The 22,299-nt window shown below is 50.2% G+C and overlaps 2 protein-coding genes across 3 annotated transcripts; both read left to right on the top strand.

Annotated features, from left to right (window-relative positions):
* The first annotated feature begins 1,300 nt into the window (after positions 1-1,300).
* LOC149857685 (uncharacterized) lies at positions 1,301-14,365 on the top strand. The gene is made up of 5 exons (XM_090063958.1): positions 1,301-1,349; positions 1,770-2,081; positions 6,806-6,895; positions 6,997-7,305; positions 14,049-14,365. The coding sequence occupies exons 1-5, from the start codon at positions 1,301-1,303 to the stop codon at positions 14,363-14,365; spliced, it is 1,077 nt and encodes a 358-aa protein (XP_089920084.1).
* A 2,996-nt stretch (positions 14,366-17,361) lies between these two features.
* LOC149857686 (vacuolar protein sorting-associated protein 29-like) lies at positions 17,362-21,603 on the top strand. Of its 2 annotated transcripts, none has more exons than XM_090063497.1 (4): positions 17,362-17,489; positions 19,322-19,513; positions 20,164-20,399; positions 21,105-21,603. In XM_090063497.1, the coding sequence occupies exons 1-4, from the start codon at positions 17,487-17,489 to the stop codon at positions 21,220-21,222; spliced, it is 549 nt and encodes a 182-aa protein (XP_089919623.1). In that variant the 5' UTR covers positions 17,362-17,486; the 3' UTR covers positions 21,223-21,603. The 2 variants fall into 2 exon arrangements, with proteins under 2 accessions (XP_089919623.1, XP_089919622.1); XM_090063496.1 differs by lacking the exon at positions 17,362-17,489 and adding an exon at positions 17,811-17,958.
* The last annotated feature ends 696 nt before the right edge of the window (positions 21,604-22,299 follow it).

Below are 22,299 nucleotides of genomic sequence, written 5' to 3' on the forward strand. Positions count from 1 at the left end.
CTCAGACAGAGCCCTGCCTATCAGATACGTATTATAAATGCTCTGAACTTTGCCAATCACAGAATTTCTTGGTCTCCATGAAGCAAGCCCTGACACTGAGCCCAGACTGGTTTTAAAACTGTGGAGTCCCATTCATCCCTGGCTTTTTCTTGTGAACGCTGTGTGCACACCTACCAGTACAAGCACTGTGTGGCACCCTGTGGCACCCCGGAAGGAATCTCCCGGCACCCCAGGGACCCACGACCTCCTGGTCGAGAATCACTATCCTGCGCTGTCATGCTGTGCCCCGTACTGCCATCCCCAGCAGGCCTTTGGGATGCCGGGCTGGGCCATGAGCCTGACCAGTGCTGTGCTACCTGTGTGTCAGCCAAGGGCGGCTCCAGTAGTCAGACCGCTCCCGCACTGCCCAGTGCCGCCCCAGCCTCCCCTCCACGATCTCTGTCTGGGGCTGGGCTGTGGCCCACTTCCTCAGTGTTGGGGTTTTGCTTCTTTAGGAGCCAGTTCTCCCGGCCTCCCTCCACACGGTGCAGAGACCTGAGGGGCTGTGCACACCAGCAGGCTGCAGTGCCGGGAGGCGGGGAGCAGGCAGCCTGCACAGATCCTTTCCCCAGTCTGGGCAGGGAAGGAGCAGCAGCTGCAGAGGGGCAGTGGAGCAGCACTGCTCTCCGCTCATGGGGGCCGCGGTGGTGAGAGCTCCTTGTCCCTCCCCCACATGGGACAGGTACTCAGGGGTTTGCAGGGACCAGCCGTGTGGGAACGCAGCTGCAGGTGGGGCCAGGCTGCAGCCTTCCCACCTGGGTCTTGGCACTGCATGTCACACATCCTGCATGGTCACCCCGTGTCAGTGCTCCCAGTCCAGTGCCATGGCAAGGTTGTGCCAACATGGATAACACATCGGGTAGCATTACATAGGCTGGCAGCGCAGGGGCAGAACTTACCATCGTGGTTACTTGAGACCTGGAATCCAAGGTCATTGTCATTAGGAACCGGGTCATGCTCCTGGCAGCTGTATCACTCTGGGAGTCTTGTGCTTGGCTAGAAATCTGAAGCATGCATGCATCCTCCCCTTCCCTTCTCCAGTTACACCCCACTTCAGACTTTCTTTGTGCTTGGGATATTATTATGGCCCATCCCCTCTTTTGCTTTAATTTATCTTCTCTACAAGCTACTCCGATGCACAGAGAAGGAAACAAATTTGCATGAAGGAGCCTTTTTCCAGGTGTGGACATTTAAGAGAGACTTGGAGGGTCGCAACCAGACATCTTTGCCTGAAGAAGCTGAGCCGGTCTGGATTCCCACCATGGCCTGGGCTCTGCTGCTCCTCCTCACTCTGCCCACATCCTGCTCAGGTGAGCAGAAAGGATTCATGCTGTGAATGTCCTAGAGGAAGTTATTTACAAGGGGGAATGTCAATGAAGGGTTAATAATGTCTGCTTGCTGACATTCAGAAAAAATCCAGCAAAATGGAGCATAAAGTTAAACCCTGCATGCTCCTGTGCTGAGCCCGGTGCACGTCCAGCAGAGGTAGCATGTTAGTTGGACTCGGCTTGCTGAACATCCGTATAAAGCGGGTGCTTTGGTGGGGTTTTTGCACTTTTAGCAAATAGATGATTGACTGAGCCTTAGATACAAGTGCCAAAAAGCCCAACTAAAATGTCTGATATTTACAGAGCTGTGGAGCTTGGTCCAAGTACTGTGCTGTTTCTTTTGGTAAGGCACTTTTTTTTAACATCTGCAGTCAGCCACTGTGTCTGTAAGGTTGATTTCAGGTGTCAGCGCGCAGCCTGTTTTGACGCAGGAGCCATCAGTGTCGGTGTCCCCAGGAGGGACTGTCACTCTGTCCTGCAGCCTGAGCACTGGAGCCATGACCAGCAGCAACTATCGTGGTTGGTACCAGCAGAAACCTGGCTCTGCCCCTCAGTTGTTAATGTCTAACAATAACACCAGGCCCTCTGGGATCCCCACTCGGTTCTCGGGGTCCCTTTCCGGTCAGAAGGCCACCTTAACCATCACTGGGGCCCAGATTGAGGATGACGCTGATTATTACTGTAAAACATGGACTGAGAGCGCTAAACACAGTGGTACAGTCCAATGGAGAAGTGCTACAAAAATCTTTCTTTGCTCTGACTCTCCCAACTGAGGTCTGAAGCTGGAAATGCAGCAGCTGGTACTTACTACTTGAAGACCCTGCTCTGTGCATGTAGAAATGGGCCATCTGGTCCACTCTTTCCACTGTACAAGTTTTAGTACTCTGCCCTGTTCCTAGCACCCCAACTGCCATCCCACTATCCCTGGAAAGACAGCAGCCTGGTGTCTCCTGTCTGACACTGTCAGGTCTTTGGGGCAGTGTTTGTGTCCTGTGTCCTTCTAGTGCTGAGCACATGGGGGCTGAGTCCTGACTTGGGCTCACATGCACAGGTGCAATGCAACAAATGGCAGGTACTGGCAGTAGTTTGAAGACATCTCTTTTCTCGAAATATTGGGAGCAGCTCTTCCCCTGACAGGGCAGCCCTAGGGTTTAGGATTGAATGTGTAACATCTCCTTAGAGGAATGCAGCAGAAACAGCCCATCCGGAGTTCAGAGCCAGCAGCTGGCTGGTAGATTATGGAGCCCTAATTGCAGTGGATGGCGACAGAGGGAGCACATTCACCCCTTCGGCACATTAGCATTTTGTTCAGCAGAGGTTTGCAAGTACCATAGGAATCCCCTTCATTTGGGCTCCTCTGGGGACAGCTGGGTAAAAGTGGCATCTTCAGCATAGAGAGAGCTCTGGGGTGTCTCAGTGGCCCTTTTCACACTGAATAAGGCCCCTCTGAAGACTGAGGTTCCCTTGGCTGGCAAGAGAGACCCAAACCCCAAACCTGCCCTAATTTTCAGTGTATGAGAGGGACCAGGCTCCTTCCTGAAGCTTGCCCCAGACAGATGAACAGACAGGGAGGAAAGAGACCCAGAAACGCCGGGGCAGGAGGAGCGCAGAGCAGGGCCAGTTCCACCTGGTTTCCTTGCTGGAGGCTGTTGGACTTCTCCATTTCCCACCGCTCCTTTCTCGTATCGCTCTGGGCTGTGCCCACAGATACGACCCTACCGGGCACTTCTAGCTGGCAGCATCCTGCTTTAGCTGGCCATCTTGCTTCCTTCAGTTCCTTTTTGTCCCAAACCCCTGGCGCCTCGCAGTGCCGTGCGCATGTGGCTGTGCACCCAGAGCCCCTCTGAGCAGAGGCGCGGGGGCAGCACTTGCAGACCCTCTGAGTGTGGGAGTGCAGGAGGGAATCCTTCACCATGGACATCGCGCAGACATGTCCCCTCGCACCAGCCTGAGCTCGGTGAAGTACTGAACAAGCTGAGCTCTTGTACACGTCTGAATAAAGGCTCTGCCTTAAACACTCTTGACTCCATCCTCAGCTTCCCCCTCTACCTGTGGTCCAGGCTGGGGATGAGGCGGGTTATTACTGTGCTGTGCGGCACTCTGCCTCTCCTCACAGGGACACAGTCAAGCCGAGAAGAGCAACAACATCTCTGTCTCCCCTCCCAGACTGGGCCCCACTGTTAGCACCACTGTCCGCCCGGCAGTGCTTGGGGATCCTAAAGCACCTATGGATGAAATATGAACACAGACAGCTCAGTGTCCTAAAAGCCGTCTAACTTTATTAATAAAAGCAGTTTCTATATACAGAGAAAGAAAAACATTTAGTACGATAATCTCATCCAATCTCAGATATTGCTTTGTTCAACAGAAAAGTCTGGTCACACAATTCCTGAAGCAAAGGGTGCATGGTTGGCTGGGATGGTCCAGTCAGATGTTGAAGGCTGGATTGGTGATGATGATGATGATGATGATGATGATGACGACGACAACACACAGAACTTTGCTGCTGCCCCTTTTGTGCTTTCCTTCAATGTCACTCCTCCAATGACTTGATGTTTTTGGAGTGGTCCCTCTACAATCATCTTATTATCCATATTTTATTCTGTCAGCATATAGCTTTTTTCAATAGACCCATCACAATCACACCTCATAATTCGGTCTTCTTACTTCGGGTATTGTCCATTGGTCTCATTCATGTATCCAATCATTTCATCCCCAAATTCAGCCAGTTAGTGCCAGGTTCAGTTAATTTGAGTTAGTAACAAAACTATGACTATGTTGTGTTAGAAAAACTTGTGTTAGAAAAAGAAAGAAACATGATGCAAGCAAACTCAAGGCTTAACAAACTCAAGGCTTGCAAGAGGCTAGGCCAGCTTATATTGCAAACACCAGCAAAGTGAAAAGTTCAAATAATAATGAGGCTATACAGAACTTCAGCACTGATTAAATAAGACTGACTATAAAAGAAAATGTGAAACAATACTGTAATTCACCACTCTGTAAGAGGTGCAACTTTAAAGCATAAAATATGACAAGCTACCCTAGCATCACTCTTAGGTGCAAAGCTTGGACCCTGGATGAAGACCTATCTCCTTATATTACCTGTAGAGGAGCCTAGGAAAATGGACCTGCTTTGGACAAAATAGGCCCTCTCACTATGGTGCAAAGTCCAGATCAACTCCATGCCTGGCCTGGGTGCAATGTGTTTCATGAGACAGTTCAAAAATAATATACACATAATCACATCCTATGTGACTTTACATTCGGAAGGACCTGGTCTCTCCGCCCTGGTGCCTGACGCCTTACATGTTTTCAAAAATGCATGTTAGAGCCAACTTTACACACACACGCACGCGCACACACAAACATACAGAGTCATTCATGTGTATGTGTGCCACACACCACACAGAGATGCACGCCACGGAGCACTCTGGCAGGATAGTTCAGCACGGCACAATGGAGGATGCAGTGAGCCATCACCAGTGCCCACCTACAAGCTCATCAAAAGCCACGATGCAAATCTGCTCCTGTTCTCATATCATGTCTGTGCTTGTTTGGTATTTGGATGAAAATAACTACAGCTGTAGCATAGGAAGTTGAGTAGAGAAATCCCTGGGCTGTCAGGAAACGGAGTGGGAAGTGTAGTTCTCTCGTGGGCTTTGTCCCCTGCCACCATTTCTGGGCGAAGGAGGGGCTGTGACCAGCAGCGAACTGGTTACATGCAGCCTGTCCCTGCTGCTTCCCTTTGTGCCCCTTGGTCATAAAGCGAGGCAGACGATCTCTGAGGATGTTTGCAGAGCTGCCCCGCTCGGTTTCCTAGATGATGTATCAGCAGAGGGTTCCCGTGACCACGAGATGTCAATCTTGCTGCACAGTCTCCTGCAAGATGACTGAGCGGCAGGTGGTCTCCAGGGAAATGAGCTAAGAAGGCTTTCCGCTTCTCTATGGTCTAACTGCCGATTCGCTCCATGTCTCACAGTTTCTGAATTCGCCCTTTCTGAAACAATGTCCTCTTCCTGCCGTCTGTGGGTGCTTGTGTCCTTGCCCAAAGACGTGGGCGGGGCGGGGGGTGGCAGGGACATCTTGGCCCTAAGCCCCTGGTGCTGGACTCAGCTGCTCGCTATTCAGTTCTCATGCCTGTGACTTGGGCATGCCAGCCAGACTCATTCATCCTTTTCTCTGTCTTCCCTGCTGGGATAGTAAAGTCTTCAGAGCTGGGAGCGTCTCACACAGAGGGTGTGTAGGGCGGGGAGCCCTGGTCCTGTGGGGACCCAGAGGTCTTTTGGGGACTTGCAGCAGACCCTGCGCAGTCCTGCTTTTTCCACCAGCAGGAACAGCAGAAGGATCGCGAGAGGAGGGAGACACTAGCCCGAAGAGTAACAAGCCAAATGACAGTGTCTCCTCTCCCAGGGCACTTGACTTCATCCCCATCAAATCTCCTCCTTGTCCTCCCTGTCACCCACTTCACAGTCTGACGCACTCCTGCCTGCTCTCGTCTCTCCCTGCATTCCCTGTCAGCCCCGTCCTGTCTCCGTATCCAGCTCCCTGCACACATCCTGGGAGCTGTTGCCTTCTACTCGGAGTCCTTTCTTGAGTCTTGCTCCTACTGCCGGGCCCACGGACACTGCCAACGTCTGCACGATCGGGGCAGGCAGAAGGCGAGACCTGAACTGTGTAAAGCACTGAATCCTTTTCACAGATAAGTGTGTACAAAACAGCCCGTGTCCAAGTTGTGCCAGTTTCCCCCTCTCCGGTGCTCTTCTAGGCAGGGGCCACGTCCATGTAGGTCCTGGTGTAGCACCCAGCACTTTTAGACCTTTATCTGGGTCAGGGCCTCTTTCCACTACAAGGACAATATTATGGGATGCGGGGACAGTGCTAAGAAGCGTCCTGAGCACAAGACCCCAAGCCCTGCTGGAGTCACCTGGATCATGGATGAGAAGTCTCTCTCAAAAGGTCTACGGGGCACAATTTGGCCATGCTCCAGCACCGGGAGTTAGCTCACCAACGTCAGCTTGGTGCCCCGGCTGTGACGCAGTGTTTTACCCAGGGCAGAGCAGAGACCAGCATTTGTCATGGAGGTGGAGAAACTACAGTTCAGGACATCTTGCTCAGGAAAGATATAACAGAGTGAGGGGGGCATGTACATAGTTATCATATTCCCCCAAGCCTGCCCTCTATTCCCATGACAATCAGGCAGGAAGAGTGCAGTGTTTAACCCCCGCTATAAATATAAATTTATAATAAAGCACCTTCCCTGCCAGCGCCGTGCACTGGGCTCTGCTCTGCCCGGTCTCCGAGCGGTGGAAGCAGAAGCAATAAACACACGTCCCGGACAGGGCGATGCGCCCGCAGCAGCCAGTGACGGGGGCAGATTTGCATGAAGGGGCCGGTCTCAGCTCTGAGGCTTTAAGGGAGACTCTGAGGGCCCCAACCAGGTACCGTTTGTGTCAGGAAGCTGAACTGGTCAGGATTTGTCACCATGGCCGGTGCCCTGCTCCTCCTGGTGCTGATGACATGCTGCTCAGGTCAGCAGAAGGGATCAGGCTGGGACTGTCACGGGGGCAGTTGCTTTCCTGTCCGTGCGGTCAATGAATGGTTAATCATGGGTTTGTGATGTTGATTTCAGGGGTCTGGTCACAGCCTGTGGTGACTCAGGAGCCTGCGGTGTCGGTGTCCCCAGGAGGGACTGTCACTCTGTCCTGCAGCCTCAGCACCGGCGCCATCACCACCAGCAACTATCCTGGCTGGTTCCAGCAGAAACCTGGCTCTGCCCCGCGGCAGCTTATATACAGCACCAACAACAGGCCCTCGGGGATCCCCACCCGGTTCTCAGGGGCCATATCTGGGCAGAAGGCCGCCTTGACCATCACGGGGGCCCAAGCTGATGATGATGCAGATTATTACTGTTCAGTGTGGACAGGGAGTGCTCTGCACAGTGATACAATCAGATGGGGAAGTGTGACTAATACTTTCAATGCTCTGCCTACTCCTACCAATGGAAATAATAGAGAGAGAGATTCATAGAAAACTGGGTTTGGAAGGGACCTCAGGAGTTATCTAGTTCAACCCCCTGCTCAAAGCAGGATGCTCTCCAACTAGGTCATTCCAGCCAGGGCTTTGTTGACCCAAGCCTTAATAATCACCAAGGATGGAAATCCCACCGCCTCTCTAGGTAACTTCTTCCTGTGCTTCACCATCCTCTGAATGAGAGAGTTGTTCCAGGCATCCAGCATAAACCTCCCTTGCTGCACTTGAGCCCATTGCTCCTTCTTCTGCCTTGTGCTACCACTGAGAACAGTCCAGCTCCATCCTCCTTGGAAACACCCTTCAGGTAGTTAAAGGCTGCTATTAAATCCTCACATAGTCTTCTTTTATGAAGATGAAATATGCCCAGTTCCCTCAGCCTCTCCTCAGAAGTCGTGTGCCCCAGTCCCCTAACCAGTCTGACTCCAGGAGTGGCCTCACCAGTGCAGAACTGAGTGGAATAATCACTTCACTCAATCTTCTGGCAATGCTCCAGTTAATGCCGCCCAGTATGCTGTTAGCCTTCTTGGCAACAAGGGCACACTGTGGACTTGTGTTCAGAAGTGCTTTTCTGCAGAGCTGCTGCTTAGCCAGTTGGTCCCTAGGCTGCAGCAATGCATGGGATTGTCCCATCCTAAATGAATCCTCCTATTAGTCCAGGTCTTTCTGAGTCCTAGCCCTACCCTCTAGTGTATCTACTCCTCCCCCAGCATGTCGCTAAACGTGAACCTGCTGAGCATGCACTCCCTCCCATCTTCCAGATTGTTAATGAAAATATTGAACAAAACTGGCTTCAGAAACGACTTCCTGCCTTGCAGTCCCTGCTCTGGTAATGTCGAGTGGGGGAGCCAGCTCCTCTCTTTCCACTGCACCAGTTTTCACAACCTGCGCTGTACCTCGGACCACCAACTGCCAGCAGAGAGACAGCACCAGTAACCTCCTTTTTTCCCCTCCAGGCCAACAGCCCCCTCTACACATGACAGGGAACAAGCACATGGTCTGCTGGATGCAAGAGGCCTCTTCTGCCTAAAGAGAGCACAGGGGTGTGTCGTCAGTGGCTCTTGTGATGCTGGGCGCGGACCCTGTGAAAACTGAAGTTACTGTGGCTGGTGAGAGAAACCCAGACCCCAAACTTGCCCTAATTTTTTGGTGTATGAGAGGGACCAGGCTCCTTCTTGCTGCTTGCCCCAGACACAGCAGGCAGACGGACAGACAGGGAGGAAAGAGGCGCAGAAAGGCAAAGGCAGGAGGAGCGCAGAGCAGGACCAGTTCCCCCTGGTTTCCTCTCTGGGGGCTGTTGGGACTTCTCCATTTCCCACTGCTCCTTTCTTGTATCCCGCTGGGCTTTGCCCACAGCCAGGACCTTCATGGGGCAGTTCCTGGCTGCCAGCAACCTGCTCAGGTTGTCTCACTTTCTTCCTTCATGTTTCTTTGTGTCTGAAACCACTGGTGCCTTGCAGTGCCGTGCACGTGTGGCTGGGCACCCAGGGCCCCTTCCCCCCTAAGCCTTCAAAAAAAGCACCGCTGCCTCTGGCATTTTCCTGGGAAACATATTATGGCCCTTTCACCAGATCTTACATGTCTATGTTGGGGAATATGCCACCTCTCTGCCCCTAGCCTACATTGTTCCTGTGAGTGAATGAGACAGACTTTGAACTTAGGTAAACCAGCAGAACCCAGGACCGGTCCATAGAAGTCGAGAACATGTCATCCGTGTGTACAATAGTGCTGTGAATGACTACTGAACTGGGTTGGTTGGGGAAGTCCTTATTGGTGAGGACCTAATTTGGCTGGTAAAAGGTGCAGGGTCAAAACAGTAATGACGGAGCCAATAATGTAGGTCTTGCAACAGGATAAGGTGTTGCATGATTTGCCTTTGTGTATTCGAGAAGCCACTGCGCAGCCCAGCAGAGCAGGAAATTGTAAAGTGTAGACGACTTTCTGTCGTTTCATATCTCTTCTCCTGATGAGATTGAGGGAAATGAGGAGACCAGGGACAGGCAGTGAGCAGGAAGCAGTCTTGCCTGCAGGGACTGTTCTCAGCTCTTTAGGTTTAAGACAGCCTTGGTGGTTCGCAGCCAGAGACCCGTTTGCCTTAGGAGGTCGAGTTGGTCTAGCTCCCCACCGTGGCCTGAACGCCTCTCTTCCTCCTCTCGTCACTGACTTGTCCAGTACTTAGGCAACACCAGACGTGCCCTCCTGGGATCCCGGCACAATCACTCCTCTCTCGCTCTGCTGGGCCAGAAGCTCCTCTGCGTCTCCGCCTTCTCTGTTCTGATTCGGTGTCAGGTTCGGCGCCCCGCACGCCCTGACTCGGGCACCCCCGGTTCCCACCTCTCCTGGGGGAACGGCTGACATCTCCTGTACCCTGAGCAGTGGCAGCTTCAACAGGGACAACGTATCCTGGTGCTAGGGGAAGGCTGGCAGTGCCCTAGTGCTGGGTAGGGACCAGGGTAGCCAGAGGCCCTCAGGGACTCCAAGGACATTCTCTGGTGCTGTTGAGGGATCTGCCACCATGGCCGTGATAACCATCAGTGGAGTCCAAGCCCACAGTGAGTCTGTTACTACTGTGCTTCACGTGACAGCTGCAGTCCCAAGGCCACAGGGCTGCAGGCACAAGGGGAACTGAGTCAAAAACCTCCTCCGCTGCTCAAGCTCTTTTTCCTTCGAGTATTCAGAGCCTCTTGTTTTTACGAGAGGCCCAGCAGTGAATTGAACTGATGCTCCTCAGTCTCTGCTCTTACCATCTCAGACAGGGGGAGAGATGAGAAGACATCTCCTGCCTGTGTTGATCATGCTGTGGATGCCTGGGACAGAGCGCCTGTCTCAAGCTCTTCACTCTGGTTAAAGTTTCTTCAGATAGAAAGAGTCCAGCACCACAGTACAGAGGGCCCAGGGGGCCATAATCAGTGTCCATCTGCACAACTCATCTGTAATAAGGCAAACCTGCTCTTCTCATACCATTCCTATTGAACGCTTGGCATTTGGCAGAAAATAAGTCGGTGTAGAGTAGAAAATCCCTGAGCTGTCAAGAAATATAGTGCGAAATGCTCTGTCCTGTGGCGGTTTTCCTTGGCAGTCAGGAGGGCTGTGAGCAGCAGTGAATGAGTTGCACATCCCTGTCCCTGCTGTGTTTCCTGAGCATAAAAAAGGTAGCTTTTCTCTATTGCTCAGAGGGGGCAGCAGACTTGTGGGGAGGCCTTGGGTCCTTGTCTGGCCAGGAGATGGAGGCAGGGAGAAAGAGGTGCTGGGCACTGGGAAGCCAGGTGCATTTGAAAGGAGCAGCCCTGGTTTCCCTGGCTGCTGCAGCTGCTGCTGTTGCGCATGAGGCCGAGCAGCGAGGCCTTGTGCTGGCTGAGCCCTGCGCTGAGCCCGCCGGGGAGCAGCCGGCACGCGTGGTGCCTGCTGCCTCCAGGGCTGCAGCGCTGGGAACGTGCCTGCGCCGCTGGGGAAGGGAGCGTGCATGGGAGCAGCCAGTGAGCAGGCAGCAGGTTTGCATGAGGGGCTGTTCTCAGCTCTGGGAGTTTAAAAGAGAATCAGCGGGTCCCAGCTGGAGACCCGGTTGTGTCAGCAAGCTGAGCTGGTCTGATTTCCACCATGGCCTGGGCCCCGCTCCTCCTTGTCTTCCCTGCGTCTTTCTCTGGTACTTGGGGATCTTTCACAGTTGTCCCCAAGATGATTTCCTGCATGGTGACTCTCCTCCCTCGGGGTGCGGGAGAGGAGGCTCTTACTGCTTTCATTAATTTCCAGGTTGTGGTGCCCAGTTTGTGCTAACTCAGCCGCCCTTGGTGTCAGCCTCGCCTGAAGGCACCGTGACAGTCTCCTGCACCAGGAGCAGTGCCAGCATCAGCAGCTCCTATATATCCTGGTACCAGCAGAAGCCGGGCAGTGCTCCCGTGCTGGTTATATATGAGTGGAGCAAAAGACCCTCGGGAATCCCAAGCTGGTTCTCAGGCTCCACGGACAGCTCCTCCAACATGGCCACATTAACCATCACTGGAGTTCAGGCTGATGATGAGGCTGATTATTACTGTTCATCTTATGATAGCAACAGCAATGCCACAGTGCTACAGGCACAAGGGGAACTGAGACAAAAAACTCCTGCAGCTGTTCAAGCTTTCTATACTGGTTTACAGAGTCTACATGCTGCCTGAATTTGGGTGATGAATTGAACTGTCAGTCTCCAGTCTGAGCTGTTTAACTCTCAAACACGGAAGGAAATTATAAGACAGCTGCTCTCTTGCTGATGATGCTATTGATGCCTGTGAACAGCAGCCGTGGGAGGAGGTGCTGGGGCCCTGCACTGGTCTGGGGTGGATGCAGGAAGAAAGCTGCAGAGGGGCCTGTGGAGGGTGGTGCTGTTACACGGAGCAGCTGCCGTTCTGGCTGGCAGATTTGAGCAGGTCTACATGGATGTTTCTGTTTCCACCCCTTTCCCTGTCTACATCACCCATGGGACAGAGCAGTGACCCCAGGCACTGGCTACCCCAGCCCTTGAGCATGCCAGAGAGCACTTGGCAGGTCTTGTGTCTGGCAATGGAGAAACCACTCCTACCCACCTCCCCATCTACTGGATCTCCTCCAGAACATCAAAGCCTTTCCGCTGCATGTGTGGAACTAGGATGGATTTGGGGTTCACAGGTCCAGTTAGGTTGGGTTGTGTGGAAAATCGAAGAGCATGGAAGAGAAGGTATTTCCCTGGGAGGTTTCCTGGATTGTGGTGATTTCCAGACTGGAAACACTGTAAGCACAAGAGTTTTAAGAGGCATAGCGTGTGATGGAGTAGGCTTGCTTTTCATTGAAGAGAATATGCAGTGGTAGGGGAACCATTAATAGTGCTGTAGTCAAGAGAATCCACGTGGAAAAATTTCTGATGGGTGGATGCCTGGGGGCCAGAGCTACTTACATAGATTGGTGTAGAGAGACCAGGACCACTCTTAAGGCAGGTCACTGGAGTGAATTCCTACAGAGATGGCATCTGACATCACTCCCAACTTGAAGTGGCAACTGCCAGGAAAGGGGTAGCATTGAGCTGCTGAGACCTGTGGGGAGATGACGTGGAGGGGGCCGCAGCCTGGAGGAACAGGGAGCCTTCTGCTGGGGGAAGAGCTAAACAGCTCAGGTCCACAGTGAGCAGGAGAATAACCAGGCAGCCCCACCCTCCCACTGACTTGAGTTACTTTTCCTGTTCGGTATCTTTAATTCTCTCCTAACAGGAGCTGCATGGCATGTACTGTGATGGATTGGGAACTGGGGGAGAAATGATTCCCACGCAGAGCTCTCTGATAACAAATGGCCAACAGGATGAAACCATTCACTAGACTCCTCTTAGGTAGGAAATGAAGGCTGAAAATGTGTCAGTGGCTGCTAGGTGTCCTCTTTGCCCATGTCTTTGGACCTCCTGCTGACAAGCACAGCTAGCAAACCTTGCAGAGGGGTTTACTGACTTCACCCTGTGACTGATTCAGCCCTTGTAACAGGACAGGGCAGAGAATAAGCCTGTTTGTGCCACTCACCAGGAAGCTTCTGGCTCCGACGGACGTCAGTGACCTTAAGGGTAAGGGACATTTATGAGATGTGACCAGACCTGTCCTTCAGAGACCGGCCACTGATGTGGTATTGAAATGTCTAAAGTGGATTCAGGAAATTCATAGAACCATAGAAAATTAGGGTTGGAGGGGACCTCAGGAGGTCATCTAGGTCCAAGCCCCTGCTCAAAGCAGGACTATCCCTAACTAGATTATTCCAGGTCGGGTTTTGTCAAGGTGGTCTTAAAAACCTCCAAGGGTGGAGATTCCATCACCTCTCTGGGTAACCTGTTCCAGTGCTTCACCACCCTCCCAGTGAGAAAGTTTTTCCTAATATCCAACTTGAACCTCCCGTGCTGCAAATTGAGACCATTGCTACTCGTGTCATTGGTCACCAGTCAGGACACCATTGAGACATTATAACCAGTGACTGGAGAGAGAGATTTTATGCAAATTTTCCAGGAAAAATAAGGGGGAAACAATTCAGGGTGCACACACCTGATGGGAAGAGCTACTTATCCAAGAGAGGAAACCTGAAGTTTAAAATGTAGCCCTCTACTGAGTATGGCTTGACATAGAGATGGATCCAAACTCTCACCGGGATATAAGCATCCCTGATGGTGGTAAAAATCATGACAAAGCTTTTCTACTCTGCTTGAAGATTTGGGAGTCATCTTGTGGATTTTTTTTTTTTTTTTTGGTAAGACAGATACCAGCTTCCTGCACCAAGAAAGAGCTGAGAAGGAAATGAACTGCGGAGTCATTTTCACTGGGTTCAAATCAAACACAAGGATGACTTTTATTATGGCCGTCCCGTGGGGAGGGAGGTGTGGAGAGGAACAGCCAGTGCGTAGGGGACAGATTTGTATGAAGGGGCTGATTTCCACCCTGGATGTTTAAGACAGATTCCCAGCTACAGACCCTTTTGCTACAGGAAGCCAAGCTGGTGTGCAATCCCACCATGGCCTGGGCCTCTCTCCTCTTCGCTCTCTTTGCATATTTCTCTGGTACTTTGAAGTCTGCATTATCTTAACAATTACCTCCACAGTCACTCTCCTGTCTTGCTCCCCTCCTGGTGCTGAAGCTACTTTAATTCTCAGCATTTTTTTTGCTGCTTTGGTCCCAGGGTCGGGTGCCCAGTTGGTGCTGACTCAGCCGCCCTCGGTGTCAGCGTCTCCCGGAGGACCAGTTCCCATCACCTGTGCCCGGAGCAGCGGCAGCATCAGTGGCAGCTGGAACTCCTGGTACCAGCAGACGCCTGGCAGGGCTCCGGGGACGGTTATATATACGGATACTGAAAGGCCCTCGGGGATCCCCAGCCGATTCTCAGGGTCCATTGATGAATCTGCCAACACGGCCACGTTAACCATCACTGGAGTGCAGCCAGACGAAGAGGCCAATTATTACTGTAGTGCAGGGGCTCACAGTGGTTCAGACACATAAAAAACAGAGACAAAAACCTTCCTGCACATGACTTAGGCAGTGCTTTGTAGAGGCTAGTGACTCTGTTTTCTGCAGTCTATGCCCTTTTAGACAGGAAAAATAGAAAGCAAAGCTGCTTATTTTTTTGTGTGCAGCTGGCTAGCTGGCAATGACCTAGCCCAGGGGTTTTGAAAGGGCAAAAGATGATTGGAGGACTTGGGATTCCCTTTCTGCACCAATCAGGCCCCACAGACTCACCCCCCTGTGTCCCGATTGGCCCCTGGGGTCACCTGGAGGGGGACAAAAGGGGCAGCGTGGGCTGATTCAGGGAAGAGACCAGTGAGGGACAACAAGGAAGGAGCTTCACAGAGCTGAGCCAGCAGGTAGGAGCCGTGCCCCGGAAGAGCCTAAAAGAGATGGACCTGCAGGCAGCAGCGGGACCCTCAGCAGGGCGGCGTGCGGCCACCAGGAGAGGCTCCCCACTGGGCTCCAGGATCTCCTGGGAGAGGCTGCAGCCAGCAGGAGAGGCTCCCCCCAGCTCCAGCAAGGATCTGAGCAGCCACCTGAGAGGTTTCCAGCTCTGCTTCCAGCTCCTCCAATCAGAGGCCAGGCAGCTCGACGTTGGCAGGGGCTCCAGGAAGGTCAAGACCCCTCGCAGGCTGGAGTAGTGCCACCAGTGGTGGCTGTGTGGTAGTGTTCCTGCCTACCACATGGGAGATAGGGTTCAAGTCCCAGCTAAGGTGACTTAGGGTGAGTGAGATAACAAGAAGCAAATCTTCTTGAAGTGGAAAGGGGCCATTGTGTTTTCTTCCCCCTCCAGGTACCAAGGCCCTGTATTTTCTTGTCATTTGACATTTTGCATATTGTAGCTTTTTATATTTCACCAACCGGTATTGTTTCTTCTGCTGTTTGTATTTTATATTTTGTTAACCCTGTCTTTTGTCAATGATTGTAAATGTCTAACCTTTGTTGAATCCTGCCCCCTTGGGGCATTGTAGTGTCTACTATACCCTCTGATTTATGCCTGTTATGTTCCCAGTATTAAAAGGTATATGGTTAAGTAAGTCCCCATTGGTGGTCTGGCTCTGCTCTATAGGGGGAAGAGAGTCCCTACACCTCCCATAGCACTTGTATACCTGCTTTGATCCCTTCAATTGGAGAGGAGGTACCCCTTGGAGGACCACCCGGGTTACATGTGAGAATGAAAATGGAGTCCTTTTGAGGTCCACAGATGTTACATCTTTCAGTGCTATGGGTCCTGAAGAAGTTTGGACTTCCTACTGGCTGCTCTGACTGCGCTGGGCCTGACACTGAATCTCTCCTCTGTGGTAGTGGTGTCCTGGGATCTCAGTGCCATTTAGCAAAATCAGCATCTTGTATTACAGCAGCATTTTTGGCCTGATCACCTGAGAAAACAAGAATCTCCTAGTGCATTATATCTCCTAGTGCCTCAGCTCTACAAAACAAGGCTGTTTGTACTTTATGCAGTCTCCTGAGCATCTCCTTCTTATCCTAGGCCCTAGACCTCCAGTTTTTGCAGCCATTAGGTCCCTGAGCTCCACTATTCTGAGATTTTCTTGGCCCTTTCTCAAGGAGATGCATTCTGTGTCTCCAACCCAGTCCTTAGTGAGCACCCCTCAGATGAAACAGAAGATGCAACCAGCACCCCACCAAAAATGTCCCACAGAGGATAGTCCAGGAGGTGGCACAAAGGGCACTGAGATGCCACCTGCGGTATCTTGGCTCTGTAGCCGGATGTGCTGGGGATGCCCTGGGCTGCCATAAACAGACAGCTCCAGAGACATTGCACCGTTGTGGGTAGCTGGCCAGCAAGACATGCATGTGCGTGTGTTTAAGAGCAGGAGTGCCACCAGCTCTGGCCTGTGTTTCAAGCTGTGAGCTGGATGGGTAGACACCTTCTCCTTCTGTCACCAGCTGTAAAAAGCCACTGGCTTTCCATTGTGTCTCCAGCTAGCTCCACGAGGGCAGCTGTAGATGGTAGCCAGGCAGCCATGTTAGAAATGGAGTATTGTTAGAAATGCACAGTTTGCATCTCGCACCTGATAAGAAAAAACACTGCCAAGGACTTTTTTCTTGGCCAGCCTTGCCACAACTCTTCTTATACTAAATCACAGACTCTCCCCCAGCCTCCCCCTAGCTTTTCTCATGCAGATTACAGAAGCTGGAATTCAACTGACTGTGTCCTTGAAAAGGGGGGGGGGTTTAAACTCTTGGTGACCTAAAGAACTTTCTGAGCATGCGCAATTAGCTGATGCATATTTACTTCTCCGCCCTGCATACTTAAGTAGTTAATTATAATGTACGTGTGATGGATGTAGTGATGTAACCACATATATGTTTGTATGAAACAGAAATGAGCTGTAAGAGTTCCTGTTTCTGCACACGTGCCCAGGAAGAAGAAGGATAAATACAGCCTGCAAAAATTCCTTAGGGGTTCGGAGTAATCTGAGTCTTTGACTCTGCTCTGACCCTATTTGCAAATACACCTTTTGTGCTGCTAATGAGTGTGTGTCTGTGATTTTGGTGGCCTCCAAGAAACAGACCGCAATCTTTTGCACACCAGGTGCCCCGCACACCCGTGCCTGGGGCCAGGGAGAAAGAAGCTCACGGCTTCCCAGCTGGGGGCAAGGGTGCAGGGGAGGGGGCTGAGCTGAGCCCACGGGTGTTTCCTTGGAGACACTCCCCTGTCCCAGGGGTCACAGGCCTGAGCCTGAGCAGGGGGTTTTTTAATATATAAATGTATCGAACACCGTGGAGCATAAAACAAATCAACAGTCATAACTCAAATGTTCCTTTTATAAAATGAAGGGAAACCTTGACAACTCTGACTTAGTTGTCACCTCCAGCTAAAACATAAAACTAAATTCACTCATTTGCTCGGGCAGGGCTCGCGTTTTCCAATTGCAAAGCACACTGCAGATCCCGGCGCGCTCTGCGGGAAGGGCTCGACTGCGCAGGACTGCCAGCAGCAGGGCGTCAGCTTCCCCCCACGACTGCGCATGTGCAGGAGCTCGCGTCCCCTATTTCCGACCTTCCTTCCGCTTTCCCGGGACCACGTGCGCCCGGCTCTGCGGAGGGATTGGCTGCGCGGGCGCTTCTGGGTGGTGCACGCGGGGCAGGCATGGTGAGAAGGGGGGGGCGCGGGCGCGGGCGCGGGCGGTGACGTCAGGGGGGCCATTGCTGTGACAACGCCCGGGGCCGGGTTTGCCCCGCTCCCTGGCGCCAGGGCCCCGACCCGTGCGGACCCCAGGCCGGGTGCCAGGGTCTGCGCGCTGCGCTTGGCCCCTGGGCCGCGGGTTGAGCAGCCCCGGGACGGCAGCGCCGCTTTGATGTAGGGGGATCGGGCCCCGCTTGGAAGGGCGGCGCTGGGGTTCCCCCTCTCTTGGTCCAAGGCCCTGCTCTGCGTGGGGGGCAGCGCGTCGCTCCCGCTTCCTTGGTTTGTTGTTTCCGAAACATCAAACTTTGTGTCGCTGCATCCTTTGCCCTCTTGTAATCAAGCCCGGGGGTTGGAAGTGGGGCGTTCGGAGGGACTTCGTGCATTGGCTGGCATTGTGTGGTTGTTGAGACTGAAACAGTCGCCTGCGTAGAGTATGGTGTGTACCTGTGGTTTATGGGACCTCTCAACCACTAGGGAAGCGGTGGTCATACCTGGTAGCCCGCCAAAGGTGCGGCCTCCATGGTCTCCTGAGACGGTGGCTGCTGAGGATGATGGATATGTCCAAGTTTAACTTCACCGGTGTTCTCTGTACTCGGACCGTTGAGTATAAATGCGCTTGCAAATGAAAACACCTGGTTAATGACTAGTTAATCTTCATCTGGCCACAAAACAGTTTTTGGTGCACCGTATGAACTCAAACGTTACCCGGTGGACGATACGTCTGACTTCTGCCTGCCCTACTCCTAGACCAGTGGTCTCCAAACTTTTTTGATCGTGTGCCTCTATCAGTAAAAAATTTTTGAGCACATGCCCCCAATAGATGTCTATTTATATAAATATAAATAGAAGTTCTAATATTTTCGTTGCGCGCCCCACTTTGGAGACCACTGTCCTTGACACTGATAATGGAAAAGACCTGTTGGGTCATCCTGGGCCATCCTTAAGTCTTGTGGTGCCAGCTGGCCTCTGGCGTTTATCACATTTAGTACGTGATAGTTGCAGCCTCATGCTTCAGCTTAAACAAAGTCATGGAACTGGCTAAGCAGAAAACCTAGGAATAAAGTTGTTTCTAAATGGGCAAACAGCAAAACTTCACCAAAACTTAAATTTCTTCTGCTTTGAAACTGAACACTGAATAAGTAGTGTGTCATTGAAACCATCATCTTTCATAGCAGTTCTTCAGGTCTGTCACTGTGCAGCGTGCACAGAATTTTAAGGGAAGTGTGCTCGCAGGGAGCCTGCCAGGTCAGTGAACGTTTAGGATAAAGTAGACGTGCTCTATTATTTACAGTGTGGGAGACTGGTAATATTTCATAAAGACTGGAGAGCTTCCAAAATTAGATCTATAATATATTCATTTTTTCGGCTTTAATCGTGTGCTTCTTCAGTATAACGTACGCGTACGTGACAGGTCATGGTCTGTGCTTGTTCTCAATTGCCTGCACAGCAGAACTTTAGCGAATCTTGTACAGAGCTTGGAACTACAGCTGCTGAATTTCTTGGTGTCTGATAATATTTTGTACAATGGCTTGGCTTTTTGTGTTTCAATAATGTGAACTCTTACCAGTGGCTTATATTTTTGTGGAACCTGTTTTAAATGGGCATCATGAATAGAGGGAAACAGCTTTTAGTGCCTCCAGAACTTTCTCCCCAGTGGGTACTAATATTAAGTGGAAAAGCTTCGCGAGAGCTATGAGAGTCACATAATTGTAAATGCAGTTTTGGTTAATGCTGCTTTTTTTTTTTTTTTTTTTAAATTTTCCCCTCCCCACTTCCCTGTATCCCCAACACTTAATAAGTTGGTGCTGGTACTAGGAGATCTTCACATCCCACATCGATGCAGCAGCCTCCCAGCCAAATTCAAAAAGCTGCTGGTTCCAGGAAAGATCCAGCACATCCTCTGCACTGGAAACCTTTGCACTAAGGAGAGCTATGACTACCTCAAAACTCTGACTGCGGATGTTCACGTAGTTAGAGGGGACTTTGATGAGGTAATGGATATTCTGTAACACTTTCTCTGAGTTCCCTGGAGGGTAATGCCTCTGATTCTTATGAAGGCAGCAGTAGTCACTACCATTAGGTGATTGACTGGGGAAAATAATGGCAGCACACTGTGCAGTAGTATAGTACAGGTATAACAATATGATCAGTTAAATGACTTCCTAAAATCTCTCTCTCCCCTCATGCTCAATAAAGGTAATGTCCCTCCTTGACTTTGAATTTTTTTTCTTGTAGTGCAGCTTGCTTTGTTTGGTGCATATTTGACTCTGCCTTTCCATATTATTATTAGACTGTAAAAGCTTCTTTTGTGTTTATTATCCGTAATGATGTAGTTGTAGAGATTAAATGTGACTATTGCAAGGCCACAGTTAATAGCATCTTGGGACATTGTAGAAAAATTATGGTAATGTCTGAAGATGGTTTAATTTCATTGGCTTCTAAGGTAGTGCACAAGAATGGGATTTTGAGTTGATTCTTCCCTGGTTATAAAGCCAGCTGCTAGTAGTGTCTATGCTGAAAGTTGACTGCAGTCACAAGGGCATGCTTTGGTTGAGTACAAATACCTGGAAAGTACCTCTGTGGCTGAAGCATCCTATTTCCATGTACTTCCATCTAACCTTGAACTTGTTTCTCTATTTAGAACCTGAATTACCCAGACCAGAAGGTTGTAACTGTGGGGCAGTTTAAAATTGGGTTGATCCACGGCCATCAAGTTATCCCCTGGGGTGACATGGGTAGCCTTGCAGTGCTACAAAGACAACTGGATGTGGACATCCTGATATCGGGGCATACACACAAATTTGAGGCTTTTGAATATGAAAACAAGTTCTACATAAACCCGGGGTCAGGCACGGGAGCCTACAATGCCTTGGAGATGTGAGTTAATATGTTCAGCAATCTTTTCTGTCAGGTTCTTGTTTTTATATACAGTAACAAGTATGGTGTAACTGAACACCAAGTCTAGTGCATTGTTTGCTACATTATTTGGGTATCTTCCTTGTTTGCTGTAAGTTTTCACCAAAGGAAACGGAACTTCACCTCTTTAGAAATAGTAAAGTTACCTCACTGACATCACTTCCCAAGGCAGGTTTGACTATTCAGAAATGCTGAAAAGAGCATCAATGTGTGACTTCCCTTCTTGACTTTAAGATGCTAGGTTAATAAGAGGGCTTGTATTTAATATTTTTCTATGTGGGCTATAACTGGGGGAGCTGTGCATGGGTTCTGATATTTCTATTTGTAATGAATTCTGTAACTGGAGCAGATCTTGGAGATCAGATTTCTGTGAGTTTATGCTATCCTGACTTCACTGCACTGACAGAGCAATATATATGTGATAGTTTGATTTGTGAGGATTATCTGGGATGACTACTTTATCCCTCCTAGGATGAAGTTGGGTGCTATCTTTCCAAGTGTGCTTAAATATCTCTTACTATTTACCTGGAGAGAGAGATATTAAACAAAGCTGTTTGGGCCATTTTTATACTCCATCACAATTTAGTAGCATGACTCTTAGATTTTTGAGAAGCAGCTTCTAAGTGCCAAATACACTAACCAAAACCTGTTTTTGTTCCCCTCCAGGAACATCATTCCTTCATTTGTCCTGATGGACATCCAGGCATCCACAATTGTGACTTATGTATATCAACTAACTGGGGATGATGTGAAAGTAGAAAGAATTGAATATAAAAAATCCTAAGGAGTTGTCAGTGTCATGGTACTACTTACCACTCCTGTCTTCTTCCAGTCAGGTCAACCCACTAAGCAATTAGGTCTGTGGATGTCATTGAAGCACTTGTGACTTTTAGTTGTCAAAAAAAAAAAAAAAGCCACTACCACTTTATTCTCTATTGTTTGTAAGCTTATTGTAACTTAATCATCCTCATTTACTGTTTAAATTTGCAAGCTGTAGTGTGCCACTGAACTGCCTCCTTTGTACAAAATAGCTTGTAAGTATCCAGTGTTAACAAAGATGGTCTATGTGATGTGAATGCATGGGTATGTTGTAGTAGTTTGGTTCTGAACTTGTTACACACACAATTCTGACAGTATTTAAATAAACACGCTCATGTATGTGGAAGTGCATGGTTCTTTTGAATAAGGAATTTGTAGTAGATGGTGGACTGCCCATGAGACTGCAGGGTGTTTTTAAGCTCTTGAGAGAGCTTTCTAGAAACTTGAAGAATAGGAGGAACAAGGGTGCCTGTGGAAGATATTTTGTCATGGGATGTGGCACAAGTCAGGTTGCAGATGGGTTTATTGCATGCAAAAGCAGCTTTTTGCCCAGCAGTGCTGCATGTGTGGCACTGTGGGTGAGCTCACTGGCACTTCTGCAGAGCAGTTACCTGACTGGGAGGAAAGTAAGTATAAAAACAGCTCAGTTTTCTGTTTTTTAAAGCTGAAGTATGACTTGTGAAAAGAAAAAATTAAGTTAATTCACCCCAGGGATGAGAGCAAGTATTTAAATCCCCTCCTCTCATCTCATGAGCCAATATCCTTTCAAGAAAAGTTCTTGGAGTAGATGTGATATCTTTTTATTAGACTGAGTGGTTGGAGAAGAGTTCTTAGCAAGCTTTTTGGGTGCTAAGAACTCTTTTCCAACTACTTATTTGGTCTAATACAAGATACCACATCCACTTTAAGAACCTTGCCTGCCTATGTCCTTAGACCAACATGGCTACAACCAAAAACCCAGCAATATCCTTTCAACACATCTTCCCAAACTCTATTCTCTGGCTGACCCCTGTGTGGGCTGTGACATATCTTGCTCTCCCAG

The sequence above is a fragment of the Crocodylus siamensis genome, chromosome 9 (genome assembly GCF_052110815.1).
Source record: "Crocodylus siamensis isolate JL-2025a chromosome 9, ASM5211081v1, whole genome shotgun sequence".
NCBI lineage: Eukaryota > Metazoa > Chordata > Crocodylia > Crocodylidae > Crocodylus > Crocodylus siamensis.

Excerpts from the sequence above, each read along its gene's own strand:
- LOC149857686 (XM_090063497.1), top strand. Across the intron at positions 19,514-20,163 it reads TTAGAGGGGACTTTGATGAG|AACCTGAATTACCCAGACCA; the intron begins GTAATGGATATT and ends TTCTCTATTTAG. Across the intron at positions 20,400-21,104 it reads GCCTACAATGCCTTGGAGAT|GAACATCATTCCTTCATTTG; the intron begins GTGAGTTAATAT and ends GTTCCCCTCCAG.
- LOC149857685 (XM_090063958.1), top strand. The coding sequence starts at position 1,301 with ATGGCCTGGGCTCTGCTGCTCCTCCTCACTCTGCCCACATCCTGCTCA. Across the intron at positions 1,350-1,769 it reads TCTGCCCACATCCTGCTCAG|GTGTCAGCGCGCAGCCTGTT; the intron begins GTGAGCAGAAAG and ends GGTTGATTTCAG. Across the intron at positions 6,896-6,996 it reads GCTGATGACATGCTGCTCAG|GGGTCTGGTCACAGCCTGTG; the intron begins GTCAGCAGAAGG and ends TGTTGATTTCAG.